Consider the following 18683-nt stretch of genomic DNA (forward strand, 5'->3'; position numbering starts at 1 on the left):
AGGACGGGGCATCCACAACCTCCCTGGGCAGCCTGTTCCAGGGCCTAACCACTCTCCTAGTAAAGAACTTCCCCCTAACATCCAATCTAAATCTTTCCTCTTTCAACTTAAAACCATTTCCCCTTGTCCTGCTATCGCCAGCCCTTTCAAAGAGTTTACTCCCCTCCTGGGTGTAAGTTCCCTTCAGGTATTGAAAGCTGCAATGAGGTCAGTACATCAGATCCACAGTGTGGATGTATTCAGACTAAAGATCCCTAAAGATCCCTCTTCCCCTTGCTCATTACCATTGAACTGCTGCCAATCGTGATTACAGCTGGATGGTCAACTCCTCCTCCGCTCAATACAGCAGGGATGCATCTGCTCTAGAAACAGGGAAGACTACATAAAAATACATGATGGCTAATTTTGTTCTGAAGTACTGTAGGACGCTGCACTAGTAGAACTTATTTTAGATGAAAACTGCACATCTGCAAAGCTTTCTGCATCATCCCGATAGCGTTCTGGCATCTCCATTTCAGCAGTTCCCTCAATGCAAAGTGGATTTTGTGAAAAGAAAATAGATGCGAGTGTGTTGCCACCTGCAGCCTAGTTTTCCATGAATCTGGAACCGTGACTCAGCACTCAATGATATTGTTAGATAATAATATGCCACTTATATGTGTATATATATATGTTTATATATATGGATGCTTTTATGCTGTTGATGTTTTTTTTTTCATGGTCTCTCTAGGTTAATATTCCCTAATCAGTTTTAAGTTCTGCATCTCTAAGTTTAAGCCATAAGTTTGTGCTTCTCGCCTAACTCCTCGGTGTCACCATATTCAGAGAGGTGGATGGATCTCTCTTTGCAGTGACCATGAAGGCAGACTCCCTGCTGCACTTGGCAGACCTTGCTGGGCTGTTTGCAGGTTAGATATGAGGAGGGTTCTTATTTTCAGAAGCGATGGTTCTCTCTTTAAACTCATCTGTGTTAGGGTAGGGGAAGAATGATTCTGTTACCAGGTCAGTCACCCCCAATTCTCTTTTTTGTTTCTTTTTTTCTACTTGGGCTCAGTTTCCTCCTTCTCCTCATAATTGTTTGACATCTCAAACAAGAGGGGAGTAAACTCTTCAAAAGGGCTGACACTAACAGGACTAGGGGAAATGGTTTTAAGTTAAAAGAGGGAAGATTTAGGTTGGATGTTAGGGGGAAGTTCTTCACTAGGAGAGTGGTTAGGCCCTGGAACAGGCTGCCCAGGGAGGTTGTGGATGCCCCGTCCTTGGAGGTGTTCAAGGCCAGGTTGGACGGGGCCCTGGGCAACCTGATCTAGTAAATGTTTGGTGTTTGTTTGGTGGCCCTGCCAGGCAGGGGGGTTGGAACTACATGATCCTTGAGGTCCCTCCAACCCGGGTCATTCTGTGATTCTGTGATCTCAGTTATAAGGGAATCCATAATTTTTACTTCCTTTTAGAGCTGCCAAGGTTGTGTATGGCCTGCTTTTTTTCCCATGGTGATCAGTGTGCTGTTGAGAGCATTTGAACAGGCTTACATACTCTCTTTTCTCTGCACAGATAGCAAGGCTTTATTCTGTAGCTTCTATAAAGCCACAGGAAAGCTGCGTTTTTCACTGATGGAAATTAGTGGATACCTTTGTTCTCTCAGTAAGTGCCATATCCAAAAAATCAAGTTGCAGAGATTCTATTGCAAATTCTAATTAACAGTCAGGAAGGATTGTGAAGTAGATGGGAAACGAGGATGTATTCTGGAATATTTTTGCATGATATGCCTTGCAGTATCTCAGGATTGTGCAGTTTGAAAAATGCCATTGACATCAGCGAAGGGGATGCAGTGAATTCAGTGAATGGTGACACAGACAGTGCGACTGGAACCAGAAATAAAGGACTGAATTGTTTTCTCCTAATTTAGATACCTTCAGCTGAGCTAGCTTTGAATGAACGTATCTCCATGGAATATAAAGGGACCATAGGGTGACTTGCTCATATGTAAAGGTCTAAACTCTGGAATGTTTAATATTAACAAAAATTAATCTCGCTCATTAAAGTTGGTTTCTAATTCATTTCAGCTTTCTGCCCTATATCAGTTTTCTTACATGGAGTCATATTATGGACTGACTACAGGATCAGAACCTGTCTCCGTCTTATTAGCAGAAGTTGTAGGAAATGAAAGGAATAGGGGGAGAAGAAACAACTGGATAAGGCAAATCTTTGCTGCTAATCTGAGTATCACATGTAATACTGCCTGGGAAATGTGTGGTAGGAGAAATTAATGATTCTGAAATGAGAAAAACTTGGTAAGACAATGTCTTCAAACCCAACTCTGGATGCTCTTGTCAATTCTACAAATCCCAGTGTATCAAGGTGCAGTAAAGGGGCCACTTTATCCTCGAGTTTGCTGAGTACCTGGAATCTCAGCTGACTTTAAGTGTGTGGAAAGCATGGGATAAAATGCAGCATCTCCAATCATTATTATAACCAAGGTCAAGTTAGTTGGGCTGGGTTTGCTGCTTTCCAGCCTAAGGAAGGCACAACACAAGTTATCCCCCTCCGATGTTTGTAATTTATTAAAGATTTATTCATGTTTTGTGCTCCTAATTTAAATCACTGTATAAAGGTTGTCCAGTTCTTCTCTTACCTGAGTGAATCCTGGATAGGCAACTGATAATGCCTCAAGTGCAGACATGCTCTTAGTGAGAGCATAGCAAAGATCATCCAAAAAGATTGCTTAGTCTGGGCAATCTCAGGCAATTTTTTCCCTGAAGCAACAAACAAAATGATGTGAAGGCGATAGACGAGCAAGCCTGGCTGGCTGTTACTGAGACAGAAAAGAGTTTCCAAGAGAAACGCTGTGTGGAACACACATCAGCACAGCATAAGGCTTGCCCATAAACCCTGCTTTAAGAGCATCCACGCTTATCCCACACTACTCAGCCACAACCGGTGCTCAGAGCTAGGAAGGCAGTGTGTGTCCCCAGCTGACCCCTGCTTCTTCCATTCATAGAGCATTGCATAAGGGGATTCAGAACAATTTCTTAGTACTGGAGTATAGGAACTTGCCCTCTTACGGTGAGAGGAAACATATTGTTTTGTCCTTGTCTCCAGAGGTACTGATTTCCCAAGGTGAAATCTTGTTTTGTTCCCATTTCTTTCCTTATTCCTTTTCCCCACGTGCACACGTGTGAACACACACACAGAAATAGCTCAGGATGCAGGAAGAAGACATAGTGTGTGTCTCTCCTTCCAATGTGGGTAGTGAGAGCAGTGAGGTGGGGAGCAGAGCACACCAACGGGGGTCTCAGAAAGAGGCAGCAGCCCAACTACAACCCTTGGAATCCATGGTGTAAGACTCTGCCTTGTGCTATCCCCCAGTGTAGCACATGGGCTCAAAGCCACTTTATCTCAAACCTCCTGAAGCGTATGTGAACCTAATATTTGCCAAGGCCAACCCTTCCTTTCTGTCTGAATGCAGCAAGCCGCAAATCCAGGAGGGATGCTCTGCCCAAGGTGTGAGAAGATCCTGCAGATTCACATGCCTCTGCTCCTGTGCCTCAGCTGCTGAATGCTGAAATCTCCACTGGTTGGACAGTAAGACTGGAAGCACAGAGGAGCGATAACGAACAATGCAAGCGGATTCAAAGGGGATTTGGATCATTTAGTTGATGAGCCAGCAGATGGCAAATGCTGCTTAGTATAGAAAATGAAAAGTAATTAGTCTGGGAACAAAGAGCAAATGTAAGGAATGGGTGTTATATTCAACACGCTGATCAGAGAGAGAAAGGGGTAACCGTGGAAAAAAAAATCATAGAAACCGTCACTTCAGTGCACAGCTGCAATAAAAAAGGCAAACAAGACACTAAACTGATGGAACAATGAGCTATAATGCACCAGGAAAGAGGCAATACAGTCCTCTGGAAGATGGTTATTAGGCCTCGCTAGAATACTGCAAGGAGCACGGGTCACTGTCTCAGGAAGGTTATGTTTGGAGAAAGGTGTATTATAAAGCAACTAAACTCTAATGGTTTCAGCGATCTCAGTTGTGAGGCAGAGTTAAGAGGCTCATTTTAAGGGGTCAAAGAGTCCTTAAAGGGATTTTAAAATGATAGTAACAATCAGTGCGGTTACCAGACAACATTTAGAGGGCTGTGAGATTATGAAAATTAAGGAAGTAGCACTGAGCAGAGAGCAGAAACTTTACAAAAAGAAAGAGACCACTTCCTTCTGACTGCACTGTGTTAGCTGAGGGTCAGTTCAGCTTCAGGAGCCCTTGGGCCTGTGAGTGGTGCATAATTACAGTACATGAGACTGTTGTGTGGAACAAGCAGAAGGGCAGGAAAGGCCTGGAAAAATTGTTTCACTGTTTGTTTTTATTTGGTTTGGTTTCAGCATGTATAGGTTCCTAAACTGTACCTGTCTACCTATGACATGTGAATCCTTTGAGCGCAAGTCATAATAAATGTGCACTGGAGCAAAGAAGGAGAAAGAACAGCTTGGGATCATACTGTGTACAAATAAGCAAGTTTCAGGTTTAGTTGAGACAAAGAATTGTTGTTGAGTTTCTGCTTGAGAGAGCATAGAATCACAGAATGTTTTGGCTTGGAAGGACCTCAGTACCCACCCAGCTCCAACCCTCTGCCATGTGCAGGGCTGCCACCCACCAACTCAGCCTGCCCAGGGCCCCATCCAACCTGGCCTTGAGCACCTCCAGGGAGGGGACACAGGAGCATGAGAGGCTGAACTTGGAGGTATATCCACCTATATTAAAATAACAATTAGCATTTGGGGAAATATCACCAGGAAATAGGAGGCAAGCCTCCTGAAAGAGAACTATTTTCTATGGCTTAAGCTTAGATCATGATTAAGCTTTGCCCTTGTTGATGCTGGCAGCTCTACAAAAGGGAAAGCAAGACAAGAGCAAGCAAGACTGAACTTGAATCTTGAGCAGTGAGGAAGGAATCAAATTCTCACTCTCCTCATCTTCATGGTTGTGGCTCCCCAGTCTTAGCTCCACTCTGTTGTTATAAAGAAAATGGTTTTGTGCTGAAAATGCCTCGTGCGGATTTACTACAGATGGTGCCATATTGCTAGTGGAAAAACACAGGTCTGAATCTGCTGACACTGTTGCAGCTAGGGAAAGCTTCCCAGTGCCTCTGAAGCTGATGCAGAGGTGGGAAAATAGAAATTGTGTAGACTGATGATCTGGCCTTAAAAGGACCAGAATCACCTGCTTGTATCAGCCTCAGAGACAGATGTGGGATAATGTACCCCTCTAGAAACCTAATTTTTATTCTCCCATAGTCAGATACTGGCTTAAATTCCAAAGCCCTGCCTTTATACTTCCAAAGTTTAGCATAATTGTTCTGACTGAATGTTCCCGTGATCCATATAGCCATCCAATCTTTCTTTGAATCCTACAGAATTCTTGACCTTGATGCTTTCCTGTGGTGATATCTTCCACTGTCCAATTATACATTATGTGGCAGAGATTTCCTTTGATCACCTTTGAATGCATGAGTTCTTCATTTCATTGAACATTTCTTTATTCTTGTATTGTATGGCAAGATAAAGAGAAGTGTCTGATACATCTTCTCATGGTGCATTTGGTAATTTATCTTACCACGTCTCTTCTTATACATATTCTTTCAGAGATAAACAAACCACAGACTTTTCAGTCTCCTCCTGCCATGGTCCTGCCCCTGCCTCTACCCCCTGCCTTCTTAGTCTTACTCTCTGACCTCCACTTGTTCCTGCAGGGTCTTCTAGAGCTCGGAAGGGATAAGGACAGATGAGGATCGTTATAGAGGGAGAATATCGTCTGCTTTATTCACTGTTTCATTCACTAAGTAGCTGAACATTTCTTTAGCTGTTTGGTTAGCAGCTGTACCCTGAGTAGATGTCTTCCCTGAGCTGTCTGTATTGTTGTTTAGGCAGTTGGTGCTGAGCTCTTCACTTCAGACATTAACTTCTGTAACCACCTCCTCTCTGGCATCTCTAACAGTCCTGCTATCTCACTTCATCTGACAGATATTTTGCTACCCAGGCAGTCTGCATTATCCAGCAACCTGACCTTATCTCACCTTCCTTATTCCTTTTTTTCTTATCACGTCAAGAAGAAAGGCCTTACCCTCATCTTAAAAAGTCCTTTTTAATGCTTCTTTTTGCTATCTGCCTGCTTTTATGCCCTCCTTAAACTATTCATGACTTCCCTTTCATGTTTTTGTAGTTCTCATGTGCTTTTCCGACACTGCCCGTGTAGACTTTATGATGGGAGCTCTTCTGTGCTGATCTGTAAGGTTACTTACTACTACTTTGTAGTCATTCAGACCATCCTTAAGTCTAGCTTTCTGGTAGTGCCTCCAAGACACTGCAAAGAGCAACGATGCAGGGTAATCTGGAATTGCACGGTATGTCCATAAGAAGTGCCTAGATGTGAAGATGTGTAGAGGGGTGGAGCTCCCATGATGTTGAGCAGGAGGTGTGCTTCCTCTCTCATGTTGAAAACTCCTTGGAAAGTAAAGAATAATTCATGTGGGATTAGACAAGTGACCTCAAGGGCAGCTGGGAACCGGGCATGCAAGTGCATTTCAGTCTGTTGTTGTAGACTGTGGGAGTGTTGGGAGGCACCTGGCCACTTAATTTTGGAGAGAGTAAAGGGTATGGTGAAGAATTCCCAGCGTTGTTTAAAATGAGGAAGATAGTGGTGACTGGAACCTCTTTTTTACTTTAATAAAAGGCAATATAATCTGAATGTCATCTTTTCATTATGTGGCGGTTGTGACTGACACATGATTTAAATTGTCACTCGTAAGGCAAACAGAAAAGAGAAGAGAATGGCTGAACAGTAGAAGCAAAACCAGTTGGGTCACTTCTTTCTTTAGTGTAAAATTCACAGAACGTGCGCACCGAGAAAAGGTATAATCAAAAGTGAATGTTGGGATGCTTTTAGGGTTCCAACTGCCTTCCATCTTCTCAAGGCCCCTATTTGTGCTTTGATAGAGGCTTTGCGAGATGGTTATCATGCCTCTCTTTAAGGTCTGGAAATAGACAATACAGCTTCATCCTCTTCTTGTGGCTTTGTCTGGATGAGGATGGGGACTTTGGTGAGACAGTGACCTAAAGCAGCAAGACAAGACGAAGTACAGTACACCCTGTTAAATTTAAGTTTAAATTCTCTGCTGTGTTTTAACTCAATACGCAGTGAAGTCTGCTGTATTTCATTTTGATTAGAAAATAAAAGCTCAAGCTAGTTGACAGGATCTTAGCCTCGGCCCTTAAATTCCATCCTAGTCAATAAATATGTTCTGATGAAGCAAGAACAAATTATTTCTGCTCCATCTGAACCTTTTTGAAGCTTTTACTCCATGCAACATCTTTGAAGTTTAGGTAACTTTTAAGGCCTAAGCCCTTAACTGACCACAGCTGCAAAAGCTTGGTTTTGATACCTTTAGAGAAGCGGGGTAGCAGTGAGAGGGCTGCGGATGTGTCTCAAGGCAGTTAGGCAAGCCCACTGACAGAACACAAATGGGAACATTGCAACAAGTGCTGCTGCAATGCAGATGCTGTTGTGGTCCTTTCATATTCGCGCCAAACTCACGTTCACAACAATGTGACTCTTCCTGTCATGTGTGGATGTTTCTTAAAATGAAACCCAGACTGCCCAACTGTGTGGATTCTTGGTTTGAAATCTCCTGTCTTAAAACGCATTATAAGTCAGCAGAGATGTGTTGTTACAGTGCCTCCTAGGACCTCCTGACAGTGTGAGTTCCTACTAATTTGATTTTCCATAGTCATTTTTCAAACATCAGCATAACAAATCAGAAGCTAAGGTTGCATATGTCACAAACTCTGACTTGATAATGCATGTACCTATATGTGGTGTAAATTCACAAGGTAGTCCTACAGACACAGATATTCTCTTTTCCTTCCCTTCCTTCCCTTCCCCTTCCCTTCCCTTCTTCCTTCCCTTCCCTTCCCTTTCCTTCCCTTCCCTTCCCTCCTTTCCTTCCTTTCCCTTCCCCTTCTTTTCTTCCCTTCCTTCCTCGCCCTCGTTCCCCTCCCTTCCCTTCCCTTCCCTTCCCTTCCCTTCCCTTCCTTCTTTTTTTTTATGGTTTGGCTTTGCAATTAGCTTTAATAGCATTCAAACGGAAGCCCTGGGGCAGTATTTTTAGCAAATAGCAGTCCAAGAGACATGGAAAATTCTTCATTACTTTGCATCTTTAAATCAAGATAGGGTGCCGTAATAAAAGGTTAGGCTTCTCTTCATCAAGTTATTAGCCTTTGATTAAGGAATCCCTTGATGAAATGTTACGGCCTGTGTTTTGCTGGGAAGTATGACTAGATCATCATAACGAGCCCTCCAGGTCTCTGGCTCACTGGTGCCTGACTTCTTTCCTGACCTTGAATTATGCTGAGAAGAACAGGTTTTTCCAGGACAAGTCAGAAGTAAAATCCTACAGGAACATATTGCAGGATTGCCAGCGAGCTGCTGAGATGTGCAGAGGGCGAGGTGGCACTGGACCTCCTGTCCTCCCAGGCAGGAATGACTCCACAACCTCTCTGGGCAGTTTGTTCTAGTGCTCTGGGCAGCTTTTTGTGTGGCGTTTCATAAACCAGAGCTTGTGGCTAAAACATGCTGCATCTCTGTCCTCACTAGCAAAGGCTCTCAGTTTGTGTCCTTCGGTGTGTGATGGTTAAAAACCAAGGTTTCCAATGACCTCTTCCATGAGTGGGACCCAAAAGCCACACCACAAAAACAGGTAAATCTTTCAATGAGAAAAAGCTTTAAGAAAGAGACAGATGAGACATACTTGAGACAGACGGATGTTGATTTCATGGTTTATTGTCACATTAAAAAAGTAATCTTACCGATGAATTAATATTTGCTTTTTAATATAAAAGTGCTTATTCTTACAAATCCTTAAGGCTCATTCTGTTACATTACAGTAGGATTTTTCACCATCCCAGAAACTGTGCTACATGAGTTTTGTATGAACTGCGGACATAGCAACATCTCCAAACAGTAAAACAAGTCATCAGTAATTTCATTGCCTTTGTACGCCTGAACCTGCTTGGTTGTGTAACAAAATTGAACGTGAAGACAAACAAAAGTAAAATTTTCTTGTATTTTCTAGTTTGGCTTGGAACTGATCTCCGTAAGATTCCCATTTTGCTTGAGTGAATGGAACAAATACATTGTTCTTGAATCTTAATTTTAACTTGTACAGCAGAACAGAAGGAGCAAGATAAGAGTGTTGCAGATGTAGTATTTATCCTATGTTTCTTGCTGAGGGAAGAAAAGGAAGGACTACAAGTGCTGCTTATAGGTGACGTGTTTGTTTTCTGATGTTCTCATGTTGTACCTTTACCTACGTAAATCTCCCACCAAAGCCAATGTAAGTTTTGCCTGAAGGAGGAATAAGACTGGAGCTCTCATGGGGAACATTTTAGATTAAGAGGTTGATTACGTTTTTGTCTCAGAATGGAAGAATGAAATAGGTGAAAGTTACTAAAGCTCTTGTTTGTATCGATCTTAAGTGGAACATGATTTGTGGCACGTACTATAATACGCAGTTAAGAATATAGGATATTTATTTTTAATCATAATCAGAGCTATATTAGTTGGACGGGCAGTGAATCTGCTATTTCTACTCAGATTTTAGGGACCTATTTACCGTAAATACTTTCTTTTTTCAATAATAGGGTCAAAAAATGCAGTAACTAAAAAATTACCTAATGCAAAAGATAATTTAGAGTATTCTGGAGCAAAGGGGGAAATGCTAACTGATCTAATAAATAAGGCAGTTTAAAAGCATTTGTGGCTGCTACAGTGATGTATGTACATATCTTACAGCATAAATTACTGTACAGAATACTCTGTTTATTAACCGGTGTAAACACTATTGCCTGCTATGTAGGGGAGTGTTGCAGGATTTCTCTCATCGGAAATATAAACCGCTGTAGCTTTGGCTGGGTCAGTGAAGCCTCAGACAAAACACCCTTGGAAAGGAATGTAAGCAACGCTTTATGAGATGCAAATAAACCATGCTGACTTGAATGCTTTTACAAAAAAATATTGCCAATGTTTGTGGCTATAAATAAAATATGAAATATGAAAAACTACAGAAACATTGGTCACTGTCTGATTGTTGAGTACCTCATCTAGGCAGGTGCTCACAGTTGGCTGTGTGAAAAGGGGAAGTGGGAAAGGCTGAAAAGGCTGGGCGCACTTTGGACACGCTGACCAAGAGGACAGTCAGCAGCTGGACCTCACACTGGGACTGCTGCGTTGCCTTGTCAACCATCGGTGCCACACTCAGCATAGGAAATGGGAACTGTGATTACTGTGATTAATGCTACTGATTGGGTAAGTAGTGACAAATTTAAACATCCTGTTATTTCAGAGGTCTGTACTCTCTTCCCCTCCTGTCTGTTTTTCCTTGCTCACTTGCAGCACGGTTTGGTTTTGGCTTCTGTATGACAGCAGATCTTTGGAAGGTCTGTGGGTCACTGTGTGTAGAGCACCCACTACAACAGGGCCTTGGTCAGCAAGCATTGCTACAGCCCAGGTTTTGACTAACAGTGCACACAGGAGGGCAGGGAGCTGTCGTTAACTAAGTGTCAAAGTTTGTACGGCCATATTTTGTTATGCTTGTCTTTATCTCCATCCACAGAGGCCCTGCACAGGAAGATCTCGCTTTGCCAATACCAAATGTTGGCCTTGGCCAACATGAAGAAAGATGCACATTCAGTCCTTGATGAACTACTTACTGCTTTGGATTTGGGCCTACCAAATTAGAGAGTGGGCTAGGAATGGTCCAAGTCTACAACACATGCTTTAAATGTCTCAGAGATAACTCTTCATCTCCTCCATATTTTCTGCTTCTCTGCTCCTTCCCAAAGTGATGTCAACCATATCCTGCCTCAGTGCACCTTGTGGTGTTTTACCAATTTCAGCAGGTGTTCTCAGTAGCAACAAGTGCAATCGTGAGCCTGGGGTGGGGATTGTATTTTTGTGATATCTGAACTTATCACTGGAGCCAGATGACAGAAACAAGTGCTTCTAATGTATCTTGCTTAGACTTTCAGTATAGGGTGAGGTGAATCTCAACTTCTGTTTTAAAATCAGGACTTTTTTTACTCTTCCGTTCCACCTTCTCGGGTGTGAGGCTGACAGTTCCTGTTGGTTCTACTGCGGGGCCACCAAGTGGCAATGCTCATTCAAGCAAATCTGTAACACCTGAACCAAAGGCCGCTGGCTGTGTTAGCGCTGCTTTAACTCCTCTAGCTGTGCTACTTGCTAGTTGAGTCATCAGCAGTAAGGGCTTTGATGGACTTGTGTGTCATGGGTGAGGACAGGGCCCAAAGTATCAAGCACAGGTGAAAATATCCTTTTAAAATTCCAATATTTTCAGGCATAGAAAAAGAGACTTAATAAGAGCCCATAATTAAGTACTTACTTATCTATGCTGAACATGTCCCCACAGTAAATACCTCTTTCTCTGTCTGTGGATAGAGTGAATGTTCCGTATAGAAGAATACGAAATATAGAACAAGGGTAAATAGCGCTAAGCGAGCAAGGGTTTTTTGGCATTGACTGAATAATGTGAAGAGCAATAGAAACAATTTGTTCTGACTGACATTCAGTCCTTGGTGAAGTGCTCTGCAGTTGTTCCAGAGGTGATGTATCAGAAGAGAGCAGGGAATTTCACCCTGGGATGCCAGCTAATGATGGCATGATTTAGGAAAGTAGTTTCCCTGAACATTGTGATCAGAATGTATCTGACTTCCCAGATCAGTAACTGATGTTGCAAACAGACACAGATATTTTGTTGTTGTTAAGCAACTAGTCCTCTGCAATGCGCTGTTCTAAAAGAATATATCTGCCCGGATTCATTTGAAGATGGATTTGGAATAACAAATAAGTTGGACGTTTCCGAGGCTGTTAGGAGAAACACTCTTGGTGAGACTGGGGAGGCAAACTTCTTTCACAGAAAGACGAAGTGGCTTTACTAACATTAAAAAAAATTAAATAATAATTAAAAAAAAAAAAAAGGAATTCTTCGAATGGCTCCCACCTCTTTGTTAGCATTCGCTGTTTGTCCCAGAATCACTCCTGTGATTCCTGCTTGCTGCCAGGCTCAAAGTTACAGATACTGTGGGAATGGTGATTTCACCTAGGCTGTGACTCCCCTCGGTGCTAAGTGTGAGTTTTATGTACTATGACACTTACATCGAGAGCTTAAATGTTATTTAAAACATTTGAGGTTCTTGTGGCTCTGGGCTAGCGGGTGCAATTCATCCACTGTGCCTATCAGGTTTTTTCCACAGCTCTTCAACATCACTTTTCTTCTGAGAATACATCGTGATTTGCACACATGAATTAATTCTCATAAAGTTCTACGAGACATATAAGTGTTGAAGTTTTCCTGTGTTAGTACACATAAGAAAGAGGAGACCTAATTGTCTTATATGATTCATGCTGTTCTCTATGTTTGCTCCCCACAAGTGCTTTGGGACAGAGGAAATCCCTGGTATTCTTTTTTTTGGCATTCCCTTGAACCCACTAGAGTCCTTTGTGGTTAGCATGGATGAGGCTGGGATTCAAGCTACATAGATAAAAAAGAGGAAGCCTTGCTGTATTGCTACAAGGCCCTTTGTGCATCCCATGGCTTACTTGCTTTGTGCTCCAGCACCCAGGTGGAAAGAGAGCTTGGACTGTCAAAGAAGACAGCCCTGAAAGGTAATTCATACTTGAAGACTTCCAAAAGCAAAGGAGCCAGACAACAAGCAGAGGCAAGGAATTACTTCAGAAACATCCAGCTACATCTCAGTGAGGAAGGCCATAGTCATTTGAAACTGATAGAGTCTTGGATGCTCCACATCTCAGTGTTTTTTCCTCTCTGTAGCTTTAGTGAGCTGAAGGCAAACAGGGCCTGCGGTAACTTTTCCAGTTTGTTGATTAACCTTAAGAACAATTGACAGCATGGCAACCGGTAATGCTAGATATGGAATCTTGGTGTTACGGAGGGCAAATGGCAGTTTTATGGGAGACACTGAAGTAGGCAATTTTTCATGTAACAATATTGGGCGAGAAACACCGCTCTCTTTTTTTCCAGACAGAATAGACATAAGATCATCCAAATGCTTTTCTAAATGAGTTCTGACAAAGTTATCTACAGTTACATGCCTTCCCAGCCTTTGGTGCGCAGCGCACAAGCTAATGTAACAATTACAATTATGATACCGATCAGACCTATTGGGCCTTTTTAAGATATGAAAATCAGTCTACTTCTCTAGTTTCAAACACAATGAGTTCAAATATGTGATGTAAATGCTAACAGAAAGATATCAAAATGAGAGGCATGTTAGGTCTGTGCCAGCCAAGCCTCTACGGTTATCTTAACAAGTTCATATTCTTCAGGCATTGTTTGTATTTCCATTGCGCCAAGACATTTTATTCTTTAGCTTGAGGATTCTCCCTGGAGGGAGGAAGGGAAACATTGCTCTCGTCATGAAAAAGAAACATTTCTTTTTGACATACTAAGCATTAAGCGGATTATGTAAAGGCAAAGCATATTGCAGAAGGAGACGTTCTTAATATAGTTTTGACCATGAACTCGTGACCCTCCACAAAATTTAGGACAGCTGGGAAAAAAACAGCAAATTAAACTCACGCTCATATTGCTTCGACAATCTTTTCACTTAAAAAAAAAAAAATCTTGTAAAAAATTCCTGGAGTTCATCCACTGCTATTTACATAAAATTCAACCTTTCCTGCTTAAAATCATGAATCATTTAATGTCACATCTGTAGGGTATCTGAGACAGATGCCATTAATCCAAGTCATTTTGCAAATTCCAATTTCATTTGGATTAAAACCTACAGCTAAGCCAGCGAATAGTATATACTGTACATGCATTAAGGCTGGTGACTACTGAAGTCTCTTGGGTAGATAAACTAAGCACAGATTAGCCAGGTCTAAGTGTATGTCCTCATCCAGGGAAAAAAAAGATATCCTGACATTTCAGTGATGTAGATTTGAATCAGTAGCCGTGAAAAATGGTCGAACATTTGTAATACAAAAGAGATACGATGACACAGTCCCAAAGGTGCATTGCTTATAAATTAATTAGCTGCACAAATTATTTTGATAACAGTTACTGCAGTTCTGAGGTGATATAGCTGCTCAATGATGAGTAGTTGGTGATCAATGGTAGGCACTAGTAATATCCTTCATGCTGAGTGACTTTTATTACTATTTAGATTTACAGTATATACATATGTGTTTGTATCTACACTTAGGGATTGATTTTCTTAACTTCCTTTACCTAAGGTCTTCTGTTCACTGAAGCATCTTCCTTTGGAGCCCTGTGATATTCGGCTAAAAGAAACAGGCAAATGAGCTGGGGAATCCTGCCATGTGATGGCATGTCCCACACGCAGACTTTTGCATGTGTCCTTCTTATCTATTCATGCCACTACGGAATACTATAAACAATTAAGGTCAAGGGTCTTTATTATCTTGCTGTCTTTGAGGATCCTGTACGCTGCTCTGCATTTCTTGTATCCACCTTCACTACACGGTTCACTTGAATGTATTCCCATTGCTTTATCAGCAATTCAGAAGCCTCTGTTTGTAAGCAAACCTCTCCCTTTAAGTATAATTCTTCTGGATTCTTACAGGCTGATGTCTTGCTTGCACCAAATGAACCTGCACATCTCCACAGTGCAAAGAAACCTGCATGTTCACAGGCTTTTACAACAGTCTAAAGCGGGTAAGCATCTTCCACTGAACCCCAAAGAAGGATGGCATCTACTGGTTGCATCTAGAACAAACAAAGTACCTTTGAATCATGGTGGAATATCTGAAACTGCTCCAGTTCTTAATGTGGAGCATATGCTTAATTGGACCAGATCTAAAGGCCACATGCACCTCTCCAGTTCAGGCCCTAAGAAGATGAAATGAACTCTTTGTTGTCAGCACGTCACATTCATCCAGCCATCTAAACTGCTGCAACTATAATGCAGCAAAAAATCTGCACAGAAGAGTATTGGAAATAACTTCACCAAAAAAGCCATACAGCTGTGAGAAACCCAGCGGAAAAAAGGCCAAAAACTCTAATCCATGTATATGACTAGTTGGTTTAAATGGCTGCTATTTCATCCCTTTATGCCACCCGAGGTTAAGGCTTAGTGTGCTCATCAGGCCACACAGATGATGCCAGCACACAACCTAAAAGCCAGTGTGTTTTTCCAAAGAAGCAATGGGTATTTTGGCTGGAATAATTCAATATGAGAACAGTGTACAAGAAATGACAATCTTCTGCAAGAAATCCTTAGTGTTTGGAAACATTACAACAGGACAGCATAATTTTTGCATTTCTTTGAAGTTGCTTGACATATTACATCCATACAAAGAGTTCACCATGATTAAGAAATATATCCCGATCCTAGTAAAATAAACATGCTTCAGAGTTCCATACTTGAAACTCAAATGCCACATGTGCAATAAAACAAAACTCCATTTAAGGCAAGTAATTTATGTCACATCTAAAATTTCTCAACATTAAATAGCGATACGGGCTCCCAAACCCCCAAATTATCTGAAGATAAACATCATAGGCACCATCAAAGAAAACAGAAGCAAATCTAATTGGAATTTCACTAATTGGAAATCTAATTAGTGAATCCAATTCTAATTGGAAATTCCACAGTACCTTCGTATGATGTTGAAGCAGCTGACAGAATCCACTGCTGCTGGTCTGGTACATCATGGTAGACGCCCACCGCTGGAGATCAGGCAAGTAATAAACAGAAAGGCACTAACCATGTTTTCCATGATACTTGGGACCAAACAACTTGTGTTCCTGATGAGGTGGGTAACAGCTGGAATTAAGAGTGACGAAGGACTTGGAGGATGTGCATTTTATCATCTAAAGGCAGGCCCACATTCACTCTTAAAGCCAGCCATGCTGTAATACTCAAGTCCGTGTTAAGAGGTTACCACTGCCTGATCTTAGAAGTTCTCTTGGGGAGGAAGGATCCAAGCACCTTTCGGCACATAAGATTGGCTTGGGATGGCTTGGAGATGAGCAGTCCTTATGTAGTTACCCTGCTGAGCTGCGTCAAAGAACAGGGTGATGCTCTGAGTCTGAGCAATAGCCAGACCTATTGTTAGCAGCCTAGATCAAAAAAGATATGCCAGTATCAGAGTTCTGCATGCTGTCCAGCCTGCTCTTGAACACAGGGTAATACAGCCTTTGCTTCCAGAGATGTTTTACTGAGAAAACATGCTACTACTTTGTTTGGTATATTTTTTAAATGCATCTCTTCAAAATCAGAGAGGAAAAAAAGGCAGCAAGGACCAATCAATCAACCCTTAGTATCAGTGGCTACTTCTGCTTGCATCATCTATTGAAAGAGATTTTTGTACTCACATTTCCTTAAAATATTTGTGAATTAAATTAGAAAACAACAATCAAAGGGTCAATTAGTGACTTAGACAAGAACAGTCTATTGAAGTCACCAGAGCTGCTGACTTGAGTAAGGGCTACAAATCTGATTGCAAAGCAAGCAAAACATTATATTTCCAATATAGAAGAAGAAAAATAAATGTGTCTGAACCACTGAAAATAAACACAAATGTGCTAAGGGCAAACACAGTTGGTATGAACTGGCCTTGACCTCAGCTGACCCAAATTAAACTCCATCATTGTGGGATTAATTCTTCTGGCACGAAAAACATAGCCTGTCAACAGGAATGGAAAACATCCCACAAATCAAGAAACATTAAAGCCTAGTTGAGGATTATGCATGAAGAGTGAGAGGATTATGATAGGAAACAGTTCTTAGCCTGATGAGCAGAAAACACTGCTTCCCAGATAAAGGAAATTGCATGTAGTGTTCCCGTACAGCCTAGAAGAATGTGCTGCAAGCTTCTGCTAGGTGAAAAAGATATGAAAATCAGAATCTGTAAGATGAAGCCTTTCCATGCAAAGCCAACAATTGTTATGGATATCTGTCTGTATGGAGCTGAAATTAACACATTTTCTTTAGTGAGTGGATTGCAGTTTGCCTTTTCTTTTTTTCTTTTCCCATTTATCCATTTACTATTGGTAACAGAATGCAGTTTCTCACCATCTCCTTTAAAGTTCATGCAATCAACGTGTCTGTTTTCAGGTTTTTTGCCTGTTATTGTAGGTGTGGAGCTGAACAAGAGGTCAAGTGAGTTAAAAAGACAGGAGATAAAGAAACGCAAGCAATCTGTCAAAACTTATCGCACGTTGAAGGAATGCTGTCTTTCTCCATCTTAATGCAGGCTACACAACTCCTCTGTGTGCCCCAGCAGGGGAGTAACAGGGAGATGGAGCACAAATATTGGAACTTCTGTGAAGTGTCCACGCTTGCAGTTAAGTTCTCTGTTGCTGAGATTTGCCCTCATTCATTCAGTTCAGGAAAACCCTTGTATGTGTGCTTAAGCTCTACTGAAGTAAATGGGATTTCAGTACAAGCTTAAAAGGTAAGAGTCTATTTGAGAGCTTTCCTGAATAGGGATTTGTGCTTATTGCACTTGGTTCAATCACCCCATGAGATTTTGGTTTCTGAATTTTTCAGCACATGAATAGAAAGGGTATGTTTTGTGCATTCAGATCAGTTCTTTCTAGTATTTCTAGTGTACGAAAATTTTCTGGAGAGTGGAACAGAACAATTTATTCTGAAGAGAAATCATTGTATATTGTACATATGCACAGATACATATCTACTCTCAGAAAACATCTTCTCAACATTGAAGAAATATTCACCTTTGTTTGGATCAATGCTGTGGTTGACTATTTCTGTAGCACAGTGTCCAGAATAACTGAATTATCCATGAAAGGTTATATAGTCCATGTGAATGGCACACAGTCATTACGACAAGTGAGTGCTATTCCGCACCCAGTGAAGTCCTTGTTGAGTGTACTGAACTAAATGCTCCATACTGCTGTGCAAGGTGATAGGTCCCATCAATGCATCCAAGTCGTTAAAAAATTCTACAGGAAAAAAAAAACAATAAGATTTCAGCATCAGAAGAGTGAAGCTGTATTTGCTATTTGTCACCCTTTAATAGGTTTTATTCTCTTGCAAATTGAGTCAAGCTGAACATTTCATGGGAATGAAAGTTTAGTGCTAGCGAGATTAATTTTAAAGCCCCGTGGCTCGTGATGTTACAGGCTGATACACAACAATTTTCTTTTGAAGGAACAAAACCGTGAGTTCTTCAGCTTTGCCTTTCATTAATTTCCACTGAATCTTGATAAAACAAATAGATGCTGGGCAAGATTTATTTTCAGATTAAGGACAAGTGAATCTAAAAGTGTATACATGAGTGTCTGTCTATACATACGCTAGATATCTAAACTACCTCGATAGACGAAAACAGGCATATACAACATGATCATCCCAATCTAAAGAGTAATCTGCCTAACTAGTCAATAGGTACTTAATTCAGTTACATCCTTAGAGGTATACAATGTCTATTTGAGATATCCTCAGGCACTTGATACATACATAGCTGACCTAACACAGGGCATACAGGATACTTCCGGAGCAGCAGTCCGGGAAAGGACACCTCAAAGGGCATTTGGTAGCTATGGTTAGACAACTGAATTGGATCCCGGTGTCATCTTCAAGGTGAACTGATCAGCCCTCTG

The 18683-nt window shown here is 41.4% G+C and overlaps 1 protein-coding gene across 1 annotated transcript in view; it reads right to left on the reverse strand.

The window, feature by feature from the left end:
• Positions 1 to 8801: 8801 nt before the first annotated feature.
• The window catches only part of AFF3 (AF4/FMR2 family member 3), a 315282-nt gene continuing 305400 nt past the window's right edge, over positions 8802 to 18683 (reverse strand). Inside the window, exon 21 of the mRNA XM_015850512.2 lies at positions 8802 to 18023. Coding sequence (XP_015705998.1) covers positions 17902 to 18023 — 122 coding nt within the window. The 3' untranslated portion in view covers positions 8802 to 17901. The remainder of the gene's footprint in view (positions 18024 to 18683) is intronic.

The sequence above is a fragment of the Coturnix japonica genome, chromosome 1 (assembly GCF_001577835.2).
Source record: "Coturnix japonica isolate 7356 chromosome 1, Coturnix japonica 2.1, whole genome shotgun sequence".
In the NCBI taxonomy this organism is placed as follows: Eukaryota; Metazoa; Chordata; class Aves; order Galliformes; family Phasianidae; genus Coturnix; species Coturnix japonica.